This window comes from Schistocerca serialis, chromosome 3 (genome assembly GCF_023864345.2).
Source record: "Schistocerca serialis cubense isolate TAMUIC-IGC-003099 chromosome 3, iqSchSeri2.2, whole genome shotgun sequence".
In the NCBI taxonomy this organism is placed as follows: domain Eukaryota; kingdom Metazoa; phylum Arthropoda; class Insecta; order Orthoptera; family Acrididae; genus Schistocerca; species Schistocerca serialis.
Window position 1 is genome coordinate 203,425,626 of NC_064640.1, and position 25,925 is coordinate 203,451,550.

General features: G+C 40.0%; 1 protein-coding gene across 4 annotated transcripts in view; it reads left to right on the forward strand.

Annotated features, from left to right (window-relative positions):
- Positions 1-23,242, forward strand: part of LOC126469917 (ras-related protein Rab-3) — an 853,612-nt gene extending 830,370 nt beyond the window's left edge. For all 4 annotated transcript variants that reach the window (XM_050097306.1, XM_050097305.1, XM_050097304.1 and 1 more), the window contains one exon: positions 21,551-23,242. In XM_050097306.1, coding sequence (XP_049953263.1) covers positions 21,551-21,697 — 147 coding nt within the window. In that variant the 3' untranslated portion in view covers positions 21,698-23,242. The remainder of the gene's footprint in view (positions 1-21,550) is intronic.
- The last annotated feature ends 2,683 nt before the right edge of the window (positions 23,243-25,925 follow it).

Below are 25,925 nucleotides of genomic sequence, written 5' to 3' on the forward strand. Positions count from 1 at the left end.
ACCTAGATCTAGCATAGTTTCAATAAATGTAGCTAGGTGCTTATTATAGCATACAAATGTTAGATAGCTGGCAAGTGCATTTCATTAACACTTTCACGGGCCGTGGGGGATATGCTTCCCACTAAATGTATTTCTGTACAGTGGTTAAGGGAATACATGTTGCCACTTCTGTACGCTCCTGGCATCTAGCGGCAGTCCGCTGCACCAGCTTTAATTTCTGTTTGTTGTGAAATACAGTCTTCAGGGCTGTGGGAGGTATATGTCTCACAAAATAACGATGTTTTAATGGTTATTGAGAAGTATGGTTACCACTTAAGTAATTTCCCGAATGGGCTTGGGAAGTGTACTTACTATGAAATTCATCTGTCATTTTTGGTCCGTGGGAAGCATACTTAACACCATCTTAGAGGTATCCTAAAGCTTTTGGGAATATGTCTTACCACCTCTGTCTATGCCTGACATCTTCCTGGTAGTACACTACACCAGGTGTATGAAAACTGCTACAACAATCAGTTTCTTTTTGTCGTGGGATCACTACTTTGTCAGAACACATTGCTTCGCTCCTGCAGTATACATTATTGTGACCTGTTTCAGGTCATAAAGTAAAAACAGAAAGCTCTGTTTTACGTGTAATGGAGACATGTAACAGCTCACTAAAGGGAAGTGGGAAATGCTTTTACCACCACAGTTTAATACCTCACAAACGTGCCGTGGTGATAAATGTGCCACCATAATTTTTGGTCCTAAATCACGAAAATAAATATAGTCAGGTAATCACAATTCTAATAGGATAGCAAAAATATGTCTTTGCTGAGTTGCTACGAAAAATGCGCCCGTGAAAGGGTTAATGCTTAATTGTAATATGAAACTTAAATATGGCTCCACAATTAGCAAGGGAGTATCAGTAGACTCAGATCAAGGTTGAATGTTCTAGTCAAAACACAATGTGAGAAAAACTGTTAATTATATACTGCATGTGATAGTTACTTCAAAAGCTGCGCAATAACTAATACTTATGCTGGCCCATCGTAGTCTACCAGCCAGTAACCCTTCTGGATCATCATTGATTTTACGTGTAGGTGTAATACTGTTCAGAGATTTCAATAAACCAATCTTTAAGCTGAATATTATAAATCTTTTGTAATCAGCTGTACTTATGATGGAACTTTGACTAACCTTTTATGAAAAATACGTGGAGTACTCACTGAATAACTGAGAAATTTACTATTCCATAAAGTTTATTAGCTATAGCAAAAGTTTACTGAAATGACTTTTCAGTTCAATACAGTAGGATGCTCGGGAATATCGAAGCACGTTCGATAAGAACCTGTCTAGGTGAATGACTAAGGATATTCAACGCGAAGTTTACAGAACACAAACTTATTACTGAGAAAGCACTCAAATAAGTGGTCCACGCAGTTATACAGTATACAGCTGATAATTTGAGATGAAGGTGGTCGCAGTGTCGATCTACTGCGGCCGTTCTAGAAACGAGGCAACAGTATCCATGGGTCTTGCTTTACAACTATCGCTGCAAATTCTCTTCGTTGTGTCGGATTTTCGTAGAACAGAGCCAACCAAATTAATCGATGAATAATAAGCCAAATTACCTCCACATCCGAGGCTATGCTATATAATCTTGTTGTTCTTCTTGCCTCGTTCGGTTCACAAGATGCAAAAGCGTCGACTGCTAGCCACCGACTGACTCATGCCATAAAGACGCTTCGCACTTCGACCGCCAGATCGATGTTTCTGTTCCCGCCAACCCAGTTTCATTACAGAGGGGCTTCCCTAATTTTTTACACGATTACTAACCTACATGCCCTGTGCATGAACCAGTATTGCAAGCAAAGTTTTAACATTTCCGTTTTCTCACGGCATATTACTTTTGAAATTACTCGTACATCCACAAATTAATTACAGTTACATAAACTGGCATAAATAATGAAAAAAAGACACTGAGATAAATGTTACATCGAATAGCTTGTTGATACAAAAGTCACAATGAATAAAAGCAGATAAAGAAATTAGATGAGACAAATGTAGGTATTATCGATAATAGTCGAACACATGCCCCATGTTTCAGTGGTGTTTCCTGATAGGGATACGTCTAATTTCATCTTATTCACTTAAGAACAACATTACGTACATTTTATCAAAACATATATCAAAAATGGTTCAAATGGCTTTCAGCACTATGGGACTTAACATCTGAGTTCATCAGTCCCATAGAACTTAGAACTACTTAAACGTAACTAACCTAAGGACATCACACACATCCATGCCCGGGGCAGGATTCGAACCTGCGACCGTAGCGGTCGCGCGGTTCCAGACTGAAGCGCCTAGAACCGCTCGGCCACCCCGGCCGACAAACATATATAGTCATAGAAAATAATCTGTGTTACATAGGGCAATGGATAACAATCTATATAGCCACATGAGAATAGAAGAGAACATATAATACATAACTACAATAGAGGAAATATTTTACGAGCTTTCACATAAACATTATTTAAAATTTTTCCAGTGTTTACAGTTGCTTACCAGAAACTTCAAGCTGTCCATTTACTTTGCTTTCGAGGAAGTAGATACTTTTGAAATAGTTATAATTTTCAAAATATTTCATATTGTGTACAGGGGAAACAATGAGGAGAAATTGTTATTTGCACCAGATAGGTTTTTTGGCTGTGTTATTTTCATGCAATTCAACAAAATAACACAACACTATTTAAAATAATCATAACATTTTTCACTGCCCTTCCATTACTTCAGACAGTTCGCGCCAATACCTTCGTTTACAAATCTTCTTTTAACAAAGAAACACTTGGCTGCCCACTAAGAGTTTTGGCAGTCCATTTCAAACAGCCCTTAAACATCCATTCCTGGTATATCCTTTTAGCAAGTAGGCTAATTATGAACCACATTTCACGTATTGGCAGTCCATTTTCTTAGCTACAGTTCATTATCCTGTGTAGTCATTTAGTATGTCATTTAACTTTTTTTTGGAATGCCTATTTCATTCTGAAACTTATAGACATATATTAGAAAAACAACTACAGTAAGTCTTCACAACAGTATAACATACGTTGCACAACACAGTTTGTAGGAATAAACATATTATAATACAATGCATATTAGTCGTGACATGTTTCCAATCAGTTCACCTTTTCATTCCGTTCTGTGGACGTAAGGATTCAAGTCCACTGTCTTATGAACACCAAGGGCGCACCAAATAGCATGCGTTAGCGTGAGGCGTTCCTTTCACTGGAAACGGTCCATTGCAAACAAATAGTTAAATTTGGAAATAAACCTGCCCTGCGCCCCCTAATTATGATAGCAGTATGTACTGCTGTACGCAGTGTAATTCCTTTTTCCAGATCTTACCATAACAAGTTTTAAAGCGGTCTAATTTTGATCCCAAGGGCTGTTGTCTACATATCCTTTAATTGTATCTGAGAGCTTTCTTGATTCTGGAATTGCAAATTCTTTCCCGACTTAAATTCGTTTTTCATAATATATTGCGTCGTCCGGAGTTTCTTTCTTAGTTCTGTCTTTACCTCTGGTTTTTGTTTTGAAATTGCTTCATTTGAGCCGCGTGGGGTTAGCCGAGCGGTCTAGGGCGCTGAAGTTTGGACTGTGTGGCTGGTCCCAGCCTGAGGTTCGAGTCCTCTCTCGGGCATGGATGTGTGTGTTTGTCCTTAGGATAATTTTTTTAAGTAGTGTGTAAGCTTAGGGACCGATAACCTTAGCAGTTAAGTCCCATAAGGTTTCACACACATTTTAGCTTCATCTGATGGTTACAAAACAACATTTCGTCACGCATTCCTCGATTTCTGTTGCTTCAATATATTCTTCATCCGAACTATCTTCTATATCGGACGATTCTGGGTCACTTTTCGATTCTAGCAGAATCGCTTTTCTGAGACACTTGTTAATTTCCTCATCCCAACTTTTGTCTGGTTTTAAATACTCAGGATCATGGTTTTCTCCTAATGTTATTAGTTCTTTTTCTTTCACAACAGGCTCTTCTTCTGAGCTGTCGTCTTCGTTGGTTCTAATGACGTCTGACTTTACATTGTATTTTGTGTAGTCATCGTGAACATCAATAATTCGTTAGCAATCGTCCAAATCTACCTCTTCATGTCTACTGACATCAGTTTGTTCTGCTGGCGGTTCATTAGTCAGGAATCCTTCGTCGACAACGCTGAGGATTTTATCTTCTTCCATTCTCCTCACTGCGATCGTATTATGTACTTCGCGTGGTGCCCTTTTCCTCGCTGTCGTCATCTTTGTACTACGAGGTGCATTCAAGTTCTAAGGCCTCCGATATTTTTTCTAATTAACTACTCACCCGAAATCGATGAAACTGGCGTTACTTCTAGACGTAATCGCCCTGCAGACATACACATTTTTCACAACGCTCACGCCATGATTCCATGGCAGCGGCTAAGGCTTCTTTAGGAGTCTGTTTTGACCACTGGAAAATCGCTGAGGCAATAGCAGCATGGCTGGTGAATGTGCGGCCACGGAGAGTGTCTTTCATTGTTGGAAAAAGCCAAAAGTCACTAGGAGCAAGTTCAGGTGAGTAGGGAGCATGAGGAATCACTTCAAAGTTGTTATCACGAAGAAACTGTTGCGTAACATTAGCTCGATGTGCGGGTGCGTTGTCTTGGTGAAACAGCACATGCGCAGCACTTCCCGGACGTTTTTGTTGCTGTGCAGGAAGGAATTTGTTCTTCAAAACATTTTCGTAGGATGCACCTGTTACTGTAGTGCCCTTTGGAACGCAATGGGTAAAGATTACGCCCTCGATGTCCCAGAACATGGACACCATCATTTTTTCAGCACTGGCGGTTACCCAAAATTTTTTTGGTGGCGGTGAATCTGTGTGCTTAAATTGAGCTGACTGGCGCTTTGTTTCTGGATTGAAAAATGACATCTACATCTCATCCATTGTCACAACTGACGAAAAGAAAGTCCCATTCATGCTGTCATTGCGCGTCAACATTGCTTGGCAACATGCTACACGGGCAGCCATGTGGTCGTCCGTCAGCATTCGTGGCACCCACCTGGATGACACTTTTCGCATTTTCAGGTCGTCATGCAGGATTGTGTGCACAGAACCCATACAAATGCCAACTCTGGAGACGATCTGTTCAACAGTCATTCAGCAATCCCCCAAAACAATTCTCTCCACTTTCTCGATCATGTTGTCAGACCAGCTTGTGCGAGCCCGAGGTTGTTTCAGTTTGTTGTCACACGATGTTCTGCCTTCATTAAACTGTCGCACCCACGAACGCACTTTCGACACATCCATAACTCCATCATCACATGTCTCCTTCAACTGTCAATGAATTTCAATTGGTTTCACACCACGCAAATTCAGAAAACGAATGATTGCACGCTGTTCAAGTAAGGAAAACGTCGCCATTTTAAGTATTTAAAACACTTCTCATTCTCGCTGCTGGCGGTAAAATTCCATCTGCCGTACGGTGCTGCCATCTCTGGGACGTATTGACAATGAACGCGGCCTCATTTTAAAACAATGCGCATGTTTCTATCTCTTTCCACTCCGGAGGAAAAAAATCGGAGGCCTTACAACTTGAATGCACCTCGTATAGTCCGTTCATCATAAAAATAAACCTCATCTAAACATTACACTATGTATTCTTCCGCGTTTGCTGGAACCTCATTGGATTTCGTTTGACGTGGAGCAGAAGCCAAGCTGTCTCGAGTGCAGTCAAGTACGATAATGAGGATACGTTTTATGCTGTGCGTTGACTCAGTGATAATACGGGACAACAGCTTCACCAGGGCATTAAACTTGGAAAGCACTGACCAGTGTTGTGAACAGTCGTAGTAAAGACGTATAAAAATACGAGTAGTGAACAATATAGCCTTGACTGTCATTTAACTTTTGATCAGAAGGAAATAATGGTAAAACTCAGGCGATAGGCTTATTGGGTGAGCTGATGGAAAATATAACGTGCTCTCGATCTTAGCTAACATAGTACTGCAATTAAAAACGAGAGTCATGAAAATTCCTGATTTTAACAGCGGTAACTTGTTTGCATGCGTTGTGTGCTGGGATTTCACCATGTAGTTTAATATTGAAGCCACTGAAGGTATTACAGTCGGTCGTCTGGTAATCGCTGAACTTCTGTCATCGGACTCCGAGGAATGTGGTACATTCAGTACTGCTACGTTAAGAACGAGGCGATCAGCAACAGAATCCCAAGCCGCCAAAAAGCCCTCATTTCCCCCCCCCTCTTTTATGACGTGCTGTTCTGCATTTCGCCGTCGTTCGGCAGTGACGTGTAACAAAGCTTCGTGCATTAGTTCCAGTAAGTATGGCAGCTTAAATGTCGTGTTATTTCACGCGACAAAGCCTTAACTTGGCTCCAGATCAGTTCTATTGCGTTCAGATTGCAGTTTTAAGGTGACAACAGTAAAAATGCATCATTTGTAGTGTGTGAACAACGCTGTGAAAATTGTTTTCCGTGTTTCTACGAGGCTTATCACTCTGGTTCGTGTGAGACCACATCTTTCCCATAAAATAATGGGCATTTCAAACAAAGAGGATTTGATTTTTCATTTTTGTTCAAAAAATTTAATTGTGTAATGTTGTCTTAACTTCAAAATCTTTAACAATTTTTTATAATATATCGATAATTAAGAATGTTTATATACAATGAAAACCAGAATTCTGTGTGTGGCATGTAAATAGAAACTAGAACACGTGCATTATTCTTGAAGAAATTATGGTTAAGTATGAGTTAATTAACACATATTTGATAAATTTCATATTTAAATGATTTAGTTATTCAAACCGAACCAAAGAAATTGTGGATCTTAACGGGTTTCGAACCTCCGCCCACCTGCCCGCCTGGTTATCAATCTACGACACTACCGGTCAAGCCACGAATATATCCGAAATATTTTTTGTATATTGTTTCTTGAAAAACGTCAAAGCTGATTTTTCTTTGTAATGTTGTGAAAAACATTAAGAACAACTTGTTTCTAGCCTTTAGCGGTGTTCAGCGCGAGTGTTGCACTAGAACAGGGACCCCCAAACTATTTTGGACAAGTGATCCCTTTTCCAAAATGAACTGTTACCTCAGACCCCCATGGCCAAACTTGTCCACACAGACTTGCCAAGTTTTTCATCTTGTACGAACTTGAGACTTTACATTACTACAACAATGCTATTTCCTACAAAAATATTAAATTTTCTTAGTACACATAACACGACATAAACAATACAGTACCTAACTATCTTGAAAGTTTTAAATAAGAACTTGTGTTAATTTAATAGGGGTCGATTTTTAGACCTCGTTGACCCCCAAAATCAGTTTTCGTTTATGTCGACCCCTAGGAAACCAATATCGACCCCAAGGGGACGATATCGACCACTTTGGGAATCCCTGCACTAGAAGGTAGAAGCAGTGTCATCCATTTTCGCGGTGCATCTGAACAGCGAGACAATGAGAGCACGAGTAGCGCTTACCGAGACTGTGACTGTACACGATTTTTTAAATCAAAATTACGTAGCTACAGTATCATTCAGAAAAACTTTGATGGCTGGTAATAAATCATAATGCCTTAAAGTTTCATTTACAGTGACGTAGTAATAACATATCTAATGCATGAGTTGGACCTACTTCCAAGAGCGGAATAACACTAGTACGAGAGCTACGGCTGCTGACGAATCATCGCGTTTGTGTTTGTTTACATCAGGTTTATCCTTATTATACACGGTGTATGTATTTCCATTTCCTTCTTTGCTGTCGGGCAACGTCCTGTTGTCGAGATCTCTTCCCTCCTTTCACTACCACCTAACCTGGTCGTGTGCATCCTTTTGAAATCCTCCCACTCGCACTGCTTTAGCCCTTGATACAAATCATGCCTGACAACTCATTTCCAAATTTTATCATTATTTAAGCTGTTGTTTTCTTCCCTACGAATATATTCAGGTTTTCTGTTGCTACGGAGTCGTCTGCAGCGTGTTCATTGCATCCTATTTTGACGCCCTCATTCTGTCCTGCTGCCGTAACTGCAACTTCCACACGGACAACTGCTTGATACGATTTATTCGTTACTGGTGGGCATTCTGTCCGCCAGCAAGTGTACGTTTCATGACCTGTCTACCGTGACTCAGTCCTGAACACATGTCACTTCATTTGCAGGATCCTGCGGTGCTTCGGAGTCGCTCTCTCGTGCACTAAATTCATAACGTCTGCGACGGTACTGTTTCTTGCGTTTGGGCCTCGGAAACCTTTCTGCGTTAATTTGGCCCACAACATACGGGGTCTTCAGTTTTCCATGTTGTTGCTGTCGTGGTAATGTCTCGGTGCAAATGTACTACCGCGAACGGCTAAAGTACCTTGACCTCTGTCCCTACCTCTTGGAGCCGTATTAACGCGATATCTATCGCCATCATTTGTTTTGCTGTCATCGTGATTATCTCTGTTGTTATTATTCTCGCAGGCAATGGCCTTTCCGCAGTGGCTATACCGGACGCAAAGTTAAGCACTATCGGGCGTAGCCAGCATTTGGATGGGTTACCATCCACGCTGCCGTACGCTGTTGCCATTTTTCGGGGTGCACTCAGCCTCGTGATGCCAATTGAGGAGCTACGCGACCAAATAGTAGCGGCTCCGGTCAAAGAAAGCCATCATAACGACCGGGAGAGCAGTGTGCTGACCACACGACCCTTCTATCCGCATCCTCCGTTTGAGAAAGACACGGAGGTCGGATGGACCCCATGGGCCGCTTGTCACCTGACGACCGAGTGCTACTATTCTTGCGAGAAACACGATTACTTTTGGAATGATATTCATCTTGTACTCTTTCTAGAAACGCAGAAAAGCTTTTATGATTGCCTCCTACATACACTCCTGGAAATGGAAAAAAGAACACATTGACACCGGTGTGTCAGACCCACCATACTTGCTCCGGACACTGCGAGAGGGCTGTACAAGCAATGATCACACGCACGGCACAGCGGACACACCAGGAACCGCGGTGTTGGCCGTCGAATGGCGCTAGCTGCGCAGCATTTGTGCACCGCCGCCGTCAGTGTCAGCCAGTTTGCCGTGGCATACGGAGCTCCATCGCAGTCTTTAACACTGGTAGCATGCCGCGACAGCGTGGACGTGAACCGTATGTGCAGTTGACGGACTTTGAGCGAGGGCGTATAGTGGGCATGTGGGAGGCCGGGTGGACGTACCGCCGAATTGCTCAACACGTGGGGCGTGAGGTCTCCACAGTACATCGATGTTGTCGCCAGTGGTCGGCGGAAGGTGCACGTGCCCGTCGACCTGGGACCGGACCGCAGCGACGCACGGATGCACACCAAGACCGTAGGATCCTACGCAGTGCCGTAGGGGACCGCACCGCCACTTCCCAGCAAATTAGGGACACTGTTGCTTCTGGGGTATCGGCGAGGACCATTCGCAACCGTCTCCATGAAGCTGGGCTACGGTCCCGTACACCGTTAGGCCGTCTTCCGCTCACGCCCCAACATCGTGCAGCCCGCCTTCAGTGGTGTCGCGACAGGCGTGAATGGAGGGACGAATGGAGACGTGTCGTCTTCAGCGATGAGAGTCGCTTCTGCCTTGGTGCCAATGATGGTCGTATGCGTGTTTGGCGCCGTGCAGGTGAGCGCCACTATCAGGACTGCATACGACCGAGGCACATAGGGCCAACACCCGGCATCATGGTGTGGGGAGCGATCTCCTACACTGGCTGTACACCACTGGTGATCGTCGAGGGGACACTGAATAGTGCACGGTACATCCAAACCGTCATCGAACCCATCGTTCTACCATTCCTAGACCGGCAAGGGAACTTGCTGTTCCAACAGGACAATGCACGTCCGCATGTATTCCGTACCACCCAACGTGCTCTAGAAGGTGTAAGTCAACTACCCTGGCCAGCAAGATCTCCGGATCTGTCCCCCATTGAGCATGTTTGGGACTGGATGAAGCGTCGTCTCACGCGGTCTGCACGTCCAGCACGAACGCTGGTCCAACTGAGGCGCCAGGTGGAAATGGCATGGCAAGCCGTTCCACAGGACTACATCCAGCATCTCTACGATCGTCTCCATGGGAGAATAGCAGCCTGCATTGCTGCGAAAGGTGGATATACACTGTACTAGTGCCGACATTGTGCATGCTCTGTTGCCTGTGTCTATGTGCCTGTGGTTCTGTCAGTGTGATCATGTGATGAATCTGACACCAGGAATGTGTCAATAAAGTTTCCCCTTCCTGGGACAATGAATTCACGGTGTTCTTATTTCAATTTCCAGGAGTGTATATTTTCACAAGGTTTACCAGAATATCATAGCATTCTTGCGATACTTCTCGATATCAGGCACATAACAATATTGTTTGCATAGCAATATCGCTTGTGGAGTATAATTCCGATATAGACTGGAAATTATTTCTCTAGAAACTCGCAACTTTAGCGAGGTGGAGCGTGCTGTAAACCATAGAGTAACTAGTAACGTATCTTCTCTGCGAAGACCTTTACGCGAAAACTCGGAAAAAATAGATGTAACTGGTATTTTAACTCACGAGTACCGATGTCGGTGATATAACAGAATCCAAATCATCCTTATACTTTACAAAGTCAACTAAGGTGGTTTTCATATCTAGAGAAGCAAAAAACGTGTCTTCCATCCGTCTTTCATCTGCTAGATGCACACAACGCACACCCTAATCGATGTTCTCTCAACCAAATAAAGATGGGTTAATGTGCAGAAGCAGTCAACTGGACAATTTACATGGGAGGGAATAATGGTCCAACGCAAATACACGTCCATATTGAATCTTCTCAAATTTTTGCAGGGAACACATGCGATCACGAAGGCTATACAACACATACTGAGTGTTAGGCCGCTATTCAGCCGTCTAGAATACGACACGGTTAGGTCAGCTACATTCCTGTACCCCAACAGGCCTTTCCATTTGGACAGCTCCTGTCGTTAGCTGGAAACGTGAATCGTTACCATCACAGGCCACCGTCGCCGTGCGCCATGCACCCCCATACAGAATCGTCCTAGGAAACAAGCTACATATTTATTTGATCGCTATACTTACAGTTAAATATTACGAGCGCGGAATCAATTGGACGACATTCGACAATAAGCAAAGTATCGGAAATACCCCGTGGTGATGGCTGTGGCTTTGGAAATAGAAATATCTTTACCATTCTTATGACTTGACGTACCTTTCCAAGTAAAAAAAAAAAGAAAAAAAATCTTCCATTCCCTTTGCTATCGCAGTATTCCACGTCAAATCCATACCTTCCTTACTACTGGACATATTCATTTTCCTTCCACATGTCGCAATACACACGCACACACATACTTTATAAGCCTTATGCTCAAGGTGAACCTGTCACGCATTCCCTACTAATAAGTACAATACATCGCCAATAACTAATTGCTGGCGATACGAAACAATACTGAGCGAAAATCAGTGATGGGTGGACATGTTTCATAAGTTTTTCCTGCAATTGGTACCACTGTGTCTTAGAAAGAGGGGCATAATCGTTCTACAAACCGCCAGATCTTAAAAACATGATCGCGACGACCATGTTACCATCACAAATGGTCTTGGTTCTACAGGTGCTCACAAGTATCGCTAACGATATCTGTGTTAAAAACTATACAAGCCTTATAAATCGAGGTATGACATTAACTCTGAATGAAGTGGTTTTCCCAGACAAATACCGCGACACTGAAAATAGACGGTGATCGCCGGAGAGTATATTATCAGACCAACAGTGCAATTACACGTCGCCAAGACTCATAACAAAATCACAGAATTTATGAAGTGATTTGGCTAAGGAACGCGGTATGAAGCTGGTGCTTGCAACTCCCTCATTCAGTCACTAGATTTTTTCCAGTATTTGTAACGCATTGTGTCTCGATGCCACATCAGAGGTCCTGCGAGGCCGGCCGGAGTGGCCGTGCGGTTCTAGGCGCTACAGTTTGGAGCCGAGCGACCGCTACGGTCGCAGGTTCGAATCCTGCCTTTGGCATGGATGTGTGTGATGTCCTTAGGTTAGTTAGGTTTAAATAGTTCCAAGTTCTAGGCGACTGATGACCTCAGAAGTTAAGTCGCATAGTGCTCAGAGCCATTTGAACCATTAGCTCCTGCAATGTATTCACTGGCTTATAGGCGATGATTGGTTGAGAAGGATCCCAACAGTAGATGGTGTGCTTATTGAGGTTGTAAGAAATGTACGCAGGCTTTTCAGATCTCTAGTATTACGTTCTCTGGTAGAAATGTCGTCTGCGATTTGGAATCAAGTCTTTCCATTCAATCACATGCCTGGGTTGGATCCTATGGAGAAGTCCTTTAATGATTACAGCCACTAGTGAAACATATTTCTGGCACTCTCATATCTCGAAACGAGACCCTTTTCTCGAACCTGTCTGCTAAATTAAAATTTTAAATAATCCCTAGGCACCATGCAACTGCCCCTCAGACTGTGTGCTGCTATCCCTGCAGCTTTTCGCGTCTGATCATTCCAATTTAAGTCAGACCTGAGTAGAATTCGGAGAGAGCTATATCTACCACATTCTGTAGTCCATGTAGAAACAGGCTAAGCTGAATCAGTGTGACAGGACCATGTTTTGACCATTCGATGGAAATAGGAACATGTGATGCGTAAAGTCGGCGCCAAACGAAGCCTGCTTCTGCAACAGAAGGTAGTATACAGACAGTACGAACAGTTATGGTGGTGTTTCTTATTGGGAAAATTAGGAAGCCTCAACATCATACAGGTACTGCAGTCCAAAACAGATCTACATCCCTCGGGGTCCATTCACGTCTATCACCCCAACATTCTATCATCGTCATTCTGTACCATCCAACAGAGAAAAATTACGAACTATAAAAGCTTTCCTAACTTCATCTGATACAGAACTCGATGAGATTTTAACTACATCTCTCTTTCTCTTCAAATATCGAAAACAAATACCGTCTGTGTAGCAGCATTGAGCACATGTGGCGATCGTATTAAATATACTGGTATTGTTCCACTGGAGTAGGCGAGCAGTGATTGAAGTCGCTTGCACAGACCAGTGTAAAGTGTGTCAGCGCCCATACTGTTGGAGGACGAGGAACACCGTATGCCACAGACTATACTGTCAGCCACAAGAGTGGCTACCTGTGTTGTTGTTTGAAACATTGTTTTTCTGCTGTAACACGACTTGTACACTGCCATACATTTTGTTTTTATGCTCACGACTTCGAGGTCTGTGTCAGGTTCTAAACTGAGATTAACACGTTCTGATTCATTTCCTCTCACAGAAAACACTAGACGTCGCATGGTGTAAATCATGTTGTTGCTTCTGCTACCACCCCATACCCCCCCCCCCCCCCCAAAAAAATGGTTCAAATGGCTCTGAGCACTATGGGACTTAACTGCTGTGGTCATCAGTCCCCTAGAACTTAGAACTACTTAAACCTAACTAATCTAAGGACATCACATACATCCATGCCCGAGGCAGCATTCGAACCTGCGACCGTAGCGGTCGCGCGGTTCCAGACTGTAGCGCCTAGAACCGCTCGGCCACATGTGTGTTCCCAGTGGAAATTTCACACAAGCCGGTGTGTTTGCAGGGGGCAAATGACTTTTGGCCATTGGCTGCTATGAATGACCTACTGAGCTCATAGGTGCTGCGAGCACTATATATGGTCCATTTGCTTATGCTGTCTGTCTTTGCGGTAAATGTAAGACTATCTGATGGTCGATAGATATATGCAAGACACAGAAATGGTGATTTTGTATGGCGAAGAATATGAATTGTTTGTTTACTACATCAAAACAGTATGTGGTGATATACAGCCAGGTTGGAGATGGGTTTCACGCTGAAATATTCAAGCTTCCGTCGCCAGTGGCAGAGCAGTGTAATTGAGGAAGTATTTGACGATCCGTAGACCACTTTTGCAACGTTTAACTGTCAGTGCAATATGGAGATCTATACAAAATAGTCTTGTCTGCATGAAAAAGGTGGACATTGCTTCCACACCGGCAGCGTCAATAATTTGGCGGGCAAATTCAGTAAGAGCCAATCAGAATTCTTCATTCATTCATTCACAAGACAACCTTTGTGCTGGGACATAGGAGCCTTCACATAGCAGTGAGAAAGTTTACCGTTTCGGAGACGTTTGTTGAAAGCATGACATCGCGATTTCCAGGAAGGATAACACGTGATGGATGTGGTGCCTCGTTAGTACTACCAGGAAGAATGCATTCGGTGTTATTCAGGGCTATTTTCGTGAACAGCTTCTGTTAGGACAAGAATTTCCTTGCAGACAAGCTGGGACATCTCGAAAGCTCCTACAACAACAAAAGTGACCATTAACTATTTCTGCAACACTTAACGATTTTGGAGAGGGAGAGATGGCTCTTATTTACATAGACATGTGATGTCAATATAACACTGACAAAGTTTTAGCTGCGCCTGCGAGGGTGAGCCGCTATGCAAACGTCTCGCTCAGCACTGGACCTGCTGCTTTGAAAGATCTGCATCAGCAACAGTGAATAGGTAAACAAGTGCGCGGCCAAAGTCGTCTTGCATGTGGGATGGGCTGTCCTGTTAGGATCGCTAGGAAGAATGCATTCTGTTATCATTCTGCCTTGGAACTCTGTACAGAACGGTTTCTGATATGTCACAGTCGAATTTCTTAACGATAGTCCAAAAGCGGTTTTAAATGCAATGAGTGTTTGTGCATTGCATTATTTTGGCTGTTTAAGCGTTGTGTGCGTGTTTGCAGATCATTATACATGCATTATTTCGCCAATTTTACACGTACTGAATGTGTCTAGGCATCAGTGAACTGCATTATTTTGTGAACACGCCTGTAAGATGTGCATTGCATTATTTTGACAGCTTAAAATCAGTTAGCGTTTTTCCAGAGCGCTATACATGTATTATTTTGACAATTTACGAGTTGTTTGCCTGGCTGTACATCAGTGTATTGCATTATTTCGGTGATTTACGAGTAGTTTGCAGGTCTGTAGGCTATTTACTGAGACCCCAAGCACACCAGGGTGAGTGCTTTGTAGCAGCGTAATAAATAAACTACATGAAACCCATCCCTAAACAGATTGTTCCAACTTCCCAATTAAAATAAATGAAGTACACTCCTGTCTCTCTCCAGCAGCTGGACACAGACTGAGTCCTTTTCCCGCCATTTTGCCCCAGACCCCCATCTTAGATGACAACATGGGAGGGACGACAGCGCCCTCTGGTGGCGGAAATGTGTACTAGGTCAGGTGGACTCTAGACTCCCATGGTGAACACACTGGATTGAACAATTGCCTATGATAACTCAGACTGTTTAAATGAACACTGCATGCAAAATAAGGACTTACATCCATCCTATCCAGCAGCTCAGTACAGGCTGAGTCCTTTTCCCGCCAGTTCTAAGGAAGAGGTGGTGGTTGGATGACTTAGGTTAGTGGAGGTAGCTCAATCGACCTATTTTCTCGCAAAAATTTTCTCATCACTTTCTTAGTTTAGTGGAGGTAGCCCAATTGACCTTTTTCCTGCCATTTTTCACACCATTTTCTTGGGATGAGGGGATAGGGGAATGGGGAGGGGGTTAGGTTAGTGGAGATAGCACAGTTGCCCTATTTTCCCCCTAAAATTTGAACTTCCCTCCATGACATCATTGCGACATTGCCACATATATCGCCGCCATCTTGAATAAATTCGCCAACAATGCAATGTGGGGTGGCGTCCTACTTGCCCTTCTGCTGCCCCATTCCCAACCTTCGCCAAAATTGCTTGGACCTCTGCTTCACTTAATCCTGGAAATCTTGGAAAGATTGCCCTGTGCCTCGCTTTCTGTATTGGCCACCATCCTAATCTTGAATCCTGTACCAACTCATCCACTTCCCACACCTACTCCTTTTCCTGGAGCACTTTTGGATCCAATACACTATTCGAAAAATCCAGTCCATACACCCAAATTCTAATCCACTATCAACAAATCCAGATGTCCTTTTGCGCGACTATATACAAATTCGACCCTTAATGCACCGTCATGCCTTATCCATCCTCTTCTGTCGGCATTTTAACCAACTTCCATTCCTCAACAGTGATGTCCTGCTCGAGATAAGTACCTCTTTCTAGTCCTAATCACAACGCTCCGCCTCACACCATCCTCCTATTTTCTCTGTCCCCTTCATCCACCTTGCTGACTTCTAATCGCCACCTGCGATTCTACAGAGCCTCATAGTCATACTCATAATTGCACCTTCATCATGACGAAATTTACGTGTATCACCTAGCATCATTTTTAAACCGTTTCATCATTCAAATTCATCAGAGCTATATTTTGATTGTAACATTAAATCGTCAATCTAGTTTTAAAAACCATCATTATTTTGTATCTATGTGTATTTGACGAAGTTCTCATTTATTGTCACTTGTTTTTATATAAAAATTATCAATATCGACCACCTATGTATATTTTACATAACTATGTACTATTGTCGCCTTTTATATATTTTAACAATCTTTAAATAAAGTTTATGCAACCTTTGAATGGAGAGCGGTTTTTATCCGCTGCTAGCCCACCCCCACTGTGTAAAATTAAAATAAAAATAAAGAAAAAAGTATGTACAACAAGCTAAAGAATGTCCCATCACGTGGTAACACATCTAACACTATGGGCTACTACTACAGTTCACCGATAATGTTAATCCTGTGAAAGGATCTTAATTTGAGACCGTGACAATTTATTGGATTGTTCTTTGTCTCTCAAAAGATTTCTGTCCAAAGAAAACAATATCAAAACAAACGGGATTCGAACCAAGGTTCAGTCAGTAATAAAGTAAACTGTAATTGTGTAGAAGGATACAGTCAGCGGCCTCATTAGGCAAAGTTGCTCCAAGTACTAGCATGGTTCATAAAGAAAGTTAACTGTTGAGATTGACTTTACTTGATATATAAATTATGTTTTACAGAGTTCTTTTATCAGCTTCATTATTGGAATATACTATCCTCAAAATGTCTTTCAGGTTATTACATTCTCTATTCCTATCATTATTTGTATTTTCGAGGGGTATTCCCATCCTTAAACTATTTACCTCAAATGGAACATGTAGTACTTAGATGTGGTATAGTTTGAATAGTTGTAGTTAGTTGCTTATTATAGCATACAGATGTTAGATAGCTAGCAAGTTCACTTCATTAATGCTGTAACTGTGATATGAACTTAAATCTGGCTCAACAATTAGCAAGGGAACCAGATACTAATCTAACAATACACTCAGATCATGGTTAAATATTTTAGTCAAAACACAATATGAGAAAAACTGTTAATTATGTACAAATGTAATTGTAAACATAGTTACTTCCTAACTTGCACAATAATTAATTCTTGTACCAGCCCTTGAAAGTATAATAGCTAGTAACTTTCTGTATCATCGTTTTTGCATGTAACTGTAATGCTAAACAGGGATTTCAATAAAAGCAATCTTTAAGCTGAATATCATAAATCTTTTCTTGGCAACTGATCTTTGGTGAAACTTTAACTATCATTTCACGAAAATTGCGTGGAATTCTTCGAAACGTATGCTCACTGATTAACTGTGAAATTTACTACTCCTCAAAGTTTATTAACTATAGTGAAATTTTACTGAAACTGAAATAACATTTCAGTTCAGTAAAGTAGGATACTCGGGATTGCCGAAGCATGGTGGATAGGAATCAGTCTAGGTGAATGACTAAGTATAAAATACGGCTATTCAACGCAAATTCTATAGGATGAAACCCCATAATTGGACCATGCAGTTACACAGTACTCAGCTGATAATTTGAGATGAAGATGGTAGCTGTGTCGATCTGCTGTGTCTATTCTACAAATGAGGCAACAGTATCGATGGTTCTTGCTGTATAATTACATCTGGAAATACTCTTCTTAGCTTCGGATTTTCGTAGAACGCCAAATTTCTTCCACGTCCGAGGCTATGTTATATAATCTTGCTGTTCTTCGTGCCTCGTTCCGTTCACAAGATGCAAAAACATTGACTGCCAGCCACCGACTGATCCATGCCATAATGGAGCTTCGCAATTCGACTTCTAGGTCGACCTTTTCTATTCCCGCCAAGCCAGTTTCGTTGCACAGGGTCTTCCCACCATGTTTTAAACGTACATGTCCTATGCAGTAACCCGTACTACAAGTAAAGTTTAACATTTCCATTCTCTCGCAGCATCTTACTTTTGAAATTACATCTATAGGTAAATTACAATTACATAAATTGACTTAAGTAATGAATAAAACATTTACCTCGATAATACATCAAAGAGCTTGGTGTTACAGAAATCACATTGAGTAAAAACAGATAAAAAAATTAGATGAGACAAATATACGTATTATCAATAATAGTGTTACAAAGACAACTGCATGCAACAAATGCAGCTGATTCAAACCTACTCTGATCACACTATTCAGTCATGCATAATTTTTCAGTCAAAAGGTTTGCACTTTGATTTGTGAATAGAATCATGTCTCACAGTTCTTTAGAATTGTCATATTCTTTGTGTAGTGTGGATAAAATTCGACCACTTAAGAGTCTATCAGAAAAACATTTGCCTTGTGCTTACACAATTAACGAAAAGCCTTTGCAGCTTCGCAACGTGTGTGCTAATGGCATCTTTGTGGTCATGTTGAATACGAAAAACTGCCTCGATCACGTTTGGTCGTTGTGTACTGGTCGATTCAAATCGCGCGAATAATTTATCCAAATATCACTCGCATCGATGCATGTCAACACGTGATCACCAACGGATTTTCATTGTGCACTTGCTAGTAAACTTACCAATTCCACATCATCTTGCAGTCACTGCTGATGTGTCACTGTTTCGTCTGTGGTCACAACTTCCACCGATTCAGGGCACTTGTATGTATGTATCAGTAATTACGTCTTCAAGAGCATGTGCTCGAAACAGCATCAACACATGCCATTTCCAAATTATTCACTCTTCAAGTGCTAGAGTTTGTTCTCTTGTATTTTGCAAAACCGAATACTTTGTAACGGTTCACACACAACCTGGGCCTATAAACTGTTACGATTATTTCGTTAAAATAGACTACAACAGATTTACAAAGCTAGGTTCCTCATATATACACTCAAAAAACGTGGTACCAATACACTTTATGTTTTATCAGTTCAGTGATTCCACTGAATTTCCATAACATAGAAATGAAAACTCACGTTACACACATATGATAACACAGATCAAACTTTCCTTGGATCTTCAGCCAGATTAAACTGTCACCTGCATAAAATATTTCAATAGTCCACGTAGCCGTCATCAGGTAAGAAAAGCTAAGCCCCTCTCGCCGATAAGTAATTCAACCATGAACGAAGGACCCTTTATATGCAGCGAAAATAAAAGGCGTTAGCACTAAGGTGAAATGCGCAAGCGCTTAATCGTTACTGCTGCCCCCTGGCGCAAGGGGAGTTGCAGAACCTCCACTGCTGAATACCGTCGAAAAACCGTATATCGTTAAAGATTATTATTCACAGACGGCCGATGTTTCTTCATATCTGATAATAGAGGATTCCAAGTGTAAATTATCGGATATCTATCGTCACGTTTAATGATATTATCTGTTAGTCTTATTTCGACGAATTCTTTTCAAACACATTCCCAGTATCGCTAGGAGTTTGCAATCACTTGTGTCTCATTGTATAGCATCCTGAGTCTCTCTGTAAGACAGTGCTCAGCCACCGCAGTTTTGTCAGGTTGTAATAATCAAGTATGGCGATGATGTTCAACACATGTCATTGATGGTACGAATAGTTTGGCCAGTGTATATTTTACCGTACTCACATGATATTTTGTAAACGCCAGGCTTCCTCAAACCTAAGTCGTCCTTAACAGACCCAATAAGTGCTCTAATCTTAGCTGGCGGACGGAATACACATCTGATTTCACGTTTCTTCAAAACCCTAGCTGTCTTGGCAGACACTTTCCCCAGCGTATTTAAGGAAGGCCACAGAACTAAAAGTGTCTTCAAGAGGTTTAGGTAGACATAGGATGCTATACAATGAGACCCACGTATTTGCAGACTCCTCGCGTTACTGAGAGTGTGTTGTAAAAGAATCTGTCGAAATGAGGCTGAAAGATAAACCCGCTAAGTAAAACCTGGAATCTTATCAGATATGAAGAAAGAAAGGCATCTGAATCGGCCGTCTATGAGTTATAATTTTTGACGGTATATGGTTTTTCGACAGTATTCACAAGTGGAGGCACTACAACTCTTCTTGCGCCAGGGGGCAGCAGCAACAATTAAGCGCTTGCCCATTTCACCTTAACACATGCACCTTCGTATTTTCGCTGCATATAAAGTTTCCGTCATTCACGGTTTGAATCAGTTATAGGCGAGAGCGGCTTAGCTTTTCTCACGCGATGATGGCGGCCATGTGGACTGCTGAAATATTGCGTGCAGATGACAGTTTGATCCAGCTTGTGACCAGACAAGAATATGATCTCTTGATACGCCACAAAGTCTAAATAGCCACATATGAAAGTACACTTCGTATTTTTCTTCTCATTGTTAATAGTAAACGCTCCCACCTGATCAAAGTTTATGACAGGAGGTTTCTTGCATTTTTCTGCAAATTATTCCAATAACTCTTTTCAGAGCAATGATTAGCCTCCCAGACGAGAGATCACTTCTAGTTCGTAGTATGAGATGAGTGATGACAAGTAGTCACTTCCTACTATACGTCTCACTCTATTCTTCTGTACTGAGTACTGTGGCACAGCATCACATGTTAGCCATTTCTTGCACTTTCTCGTTTTGTGTTTACATCAACTCGCTTTAGGTAAACTGTATTGGTGTGATGTGTGTCCAAAGAATGTGTGAATGCTACTATCACAAGTTACTCTTAAGGATTGTATAGTGACATTTCTACTTCTATACTTTGCAGATGTCCACGCACTCCCTGAGCCCATAAACTGTTAAGATTATTTATTTACCACACTTTTTCTATGCTGAATTTAAATGTCTACGAGGAAATGAATGTTTTTTAGGTCCTAGAATTTGTTAGGTAACTACGTCTTAGTGAATTTATACATTAAAAGAGATTTTATGTGTTCACAGTGGTATGAGAGAGTCTAAGGAATCTGATCACTTCGTTAGGCACTGGCCTCATTTTGTACAACTTTTACCCCGCAAAGACTCGTGTATTTTTTCAGTTATTCTACTAATACTTCAACAGTACTTGTTATCTTAACTGTTCTACAATAATGTATACACTAAGAAGTCTATTCCATCTCTAATAATTGAGAGTGAAAAAAGTTTTTATTTCTTGATTCATACTGGACATCAGTGCCATCAGTTGTATTTCATCTTCAATTAAATTAAATTAACAGGTTTTCTTGCAATTTAAAATTTGTGACTAAAGTTTTTAAGTCTGTTTGTTAGAATAAAAATCATTACTATAATTTATTTATTATCAATGATCAAATTACATTTCCTATGTAAATTTGTTTTTCTGTACACAGGCTGTTTTCGAACGGTTAGTAGACATAATCTGTGACAAGATGTCAGAGAGCCTGGACTCGGATCCAAATCTCATGAATGCTGGCTCTAAAGGAACACGTCTGACAGAACAACCTGCTGGCCCACAAAATGGAAGCTGCAATTGCTAACTGCTTCTGGAACTGTAAATTAATCAAAATAAGCAGCCACAATGTAATGGGAAATAAATTTAATATGGAATTAAATATACCTGAATAAGGATGTTAACATTTAAAACAGAATTGTACAGTAAATATGTTATGTGATTAAAAATATTTCTTAATAGTGATAAGTGCCAGTGTGTATTTATCCAGGTGTCTAAATAATGAGAACTAACCAAACTTAGGAATTACACGAATACAATAACAGAAAGGTAATTAAGGTGACTGCATTCTATGATACTTAAATAAACAATAGTGTAAGAAAATGTTTGTGTGTAAGAATATATACATTCTGAATCATTGAAATCGAAATATGTGTTTTCTGTTTTTATTGCTTTGTAATTGTAGTTACTGTCCATTATCTCTGGCTTCTAGGTTTCTTGTTGTTCTGTATTTTCTAATGTCAAACATGTTACCTCAGCCAGTTGTAAGTATGATAGCTAACTCTGTTTAAAATGAGGAATAAACTATGAATAATATTCATGGAGAGATGTCAATTTCTTGGGAAACATTTTGTGGGTATAAAATATAATTTTTATAATTAATGAGCATTGTTCAAGAATGTTTATGACGGAAATAAGATAAAAGCTTCATAGATCAAATACACACTTCTTGAAGAACTGAAATTCTTTTCACTGAAAGTCCTTCTGTATTTCTACCTGTCTGTATCTAGTGATCAATGCAAATGTGTAGAGAAACAAATTAAATGTTCGTATTATGGCCTTAAGTAGAACTGTCAAACAGTTAGTAGCTTCACCTCCCAGTATAATAACAATGTATTCAAGGTATTATTACTGGATATTTCAGCAAAGAGCTTTATTTGTTTCCATGCAATTGTTTGAAGTAGTATGTGGCATGTAAAGCATTTTGTGTGCTCACTGTGTGTGTATTTTCCTGATCTATGTGGCTTGGACTGTTGTGTTATATTAAGTATTCAGTTGTCACAAATGTGGTATATTTAGAGCTTCAATATGTTTAGCATTTTTGATAATATTTTCCACTTACATAAATATTTGAAAAACATTCAAAGTACCATTACTTTTTATATCACAACATTTGTGTTCATCAGATTTTTTAAGTAACAATGTTCTTTGGCTGTATACGTTTGATTCAGAACCTTTCATTTTCTATTTTATCTCTGGTTTGTTGACGCAAGTCTGTAAAAGATATTATTTTTTATAATTGGTTCTCAAGACCATCAATTGAGTACTATTATTAATGCATATAGCTATTAACACCTGATGTCATTGTGTGGCACATCATTGACTATAAAACTGATTGTATGTTTAATACATGAGGGGTAGCAAATCTATATTTTTAGACTTTATTCATGTATGTCCTGAAATGTAGGCCTACAGACAAAAGACTTTCTTTGTGTTCAGTGTCAAGGAAAAAAGTGTTATTAGTTCTTTTGGACTATAACATGGGTAACAAGCCACTTCAAAGAACTACAGCCATTAAAAAACCAAGTACACAATTTTTATGTTATTTTCATTGCTGAATTGTGTAATAAAAATAACCTTCCACAAATGCAACCAGTGTACAGTTAGAAATTCATTATTAAATATTGGTATAAATGACATTTTCTGAAATTTATTTCATTACATATAGTTGTTAGCCAGTCTGAATTTGTGAAGATGAATAACACACACATAAAACCTATTATGTTGCATTATATAGGTAATTTTCCAATGTATAATGTTTCTGCATCTGACTCAAAAATCAACAACAGTGTTAACAGACCAATTCACAGTTCATGTATAATTCTATCTTGAAAATCATATTATCATATACAGGTCACTTTTCTGAGAAAATTCGTTATATCTTGTACATCAAAATTAATCAGAGTTTTTATTCTGCAGTCAGCAAAATGTACGTAACATTTACTTCAGTATTCATTGTCTGCAGGAAATATAGCTCTGCCCTTTGTTAAATGCAAAATCATATTAGTTTGCTGAACCGGAAGCAAGAGTGTAAATATGCATAGTTTTGTTTGTACTGTTTAAAATATATTTATTAGTTGTATTGAGTGAGTTATTGTTCCAGTGTGATCTTATTGTTCCTTACAACAATCATTTACTGTTTGAATGACATAGAGTAGGTACCCCAAAATATGTGCCTTAGCTTACTGCATGAGTTCACTACTTCAAAGGCTGCTCCGACTCTAATTGCTGTCTTCCTGTAGAGACTGGTGGGACATATAAAAAGAAATTGATGATGCTGACTATGAATCTAGATTCAGGTTATATGAAAGCTATTTTCAGAAATGTAGATAATATCCTAATAGTCTCATATATTTTCACAGTATTTGGAAGGAAAAAGGATGATTTTATGATTCTATGACTACATTTGCGTTATATAAATTCTTTCTAGCAGTTCACATATATGTACCACATGTACTATGATGTACATTATTTTACAGAATATCTTTTACACATCCAGTATTTAAACCTTACACTTAAATTGGTTTGGCTTTGTTGCTGCATGTCACACTTCAGTGACCATCTAGTACAAATATTAGTGGATATCATACACAAATATTACTATGACAGACCACCACTGTCGTTATAGATGGAAGCTCTTAGTTAAAGACAGTCACACAAAAAGAATGGATATGCCTGCCTCACTGTGAAATGAACATCCTTCATTCATCATTCATATATACATCTTTCTTAAACAAGTACTGTGCAGCCTCAGCAGCATCTCTCTCTCTCTCTCTCTCTCTCTCTGTCTGTGACTCTGTATCTATCTCTCTCTCTCTCTCTCTCTCTCTCTCTCTCTCTCTCTCTCTCTCTCTCTCTCTCTGTGTGTGTGTGTGTGTGTGTGTGTGTGTGTGTGTGTGTGTGTGTGAGTGTGTGTGTTGGGAAGGGGGTTGTGTGGTATTTTGTAAATGAGCACTTTGTCTCCAAAACAGGTGGTACTGTGACCCCATAATATTACACACTTTCCATCCAGAACATTCCACTGTCATTACTTTTACTTACTGCCACTAAGCTCATATACATTTCACATGAAGGAATTTTCAAGGACCATGAATATCACAGTGGAACATAATGTAAAGTAACTTTTTTACATCCAAATGCACTTATAATCTCTAGTAAAAATATAAAAAAACTGTATCTTGAAAATTAGGTTCTGCACTTCTCATCATTTCTGTAATGGTTACTCAGTTGTTATTATCTCAGCAACATTTATGAGGAGTTTGTTTTCTACATTTTTATTAATAATTCCAAAGCTGCAGTATTATGCTTTTGTTCTGACTTTTCTGCATCCACCACTACTAATGTACACAAATACATAGTCTAATTCTGAACAACTGAATAATAAAACATTCAATTTATTTCTTCCATTATTGTATTCTGTTGTGTCAAATGAATCACATATGTTAATCATTTGACCCTTCTTAGTGTTCAGTAATAATAATTCAGTCTAGCAATCATCACAATCAATATCACAAATATAATATCATAGTTGTGAGAGAAATTTGGTACATAAAGTAGCAGCCTCAATGTTGCTTATATTTAATATATTCCACAAATAGTACTACATGTGAAAATTTCCCAAATTGTGACAGGAAACTAAATCTAAAAATTATAAATGCAAAACTTTGATGTCTGTACAATTTCACTTTAATTTAGCCCATTTCTACAAGTTACTGGACAGTGTGCAGTCTTATGAATCAGAAAAACATACATGTTTTCTTTACTTGTGATACTGAACAATTAGCCAGTTAGGTAACAGAAAGTAAAACTTTTTCCACCCCAGGAGCTAATTTTTATTAATTGTTTGAGGTGGCCATGGGCAATTTTCGTTTTCTAATTTTTCTACCCTGTTTTCAGCACTTCAAGAAATTCTGGTGAATGTAGTGGTTTGCTTAACTTTTTAACTACAAAATTTTGGAGGACTCATTAATTAAATATGTGTTTAAGTATTGCAAAGAACACTTTTCCTATAAGCTTGCAACTATGCTAAATAACCTGAGGTTGGTTGGCATAACTTTAAGAGCATAATGTGATATGGATAGGAATAATTAGAAAGATACAGAAATTTTTGAACAATATGTTTTATTTTATTGGAATATGTGGTAACTTCGTTTTCAAAGAATACAGTCAACAAAAAATAAATTTCTCATGAATAAATAATACCTGAACAAAAATAAACTCTGCTTAAATGTATTTATAACAGTATAAATTGGCCA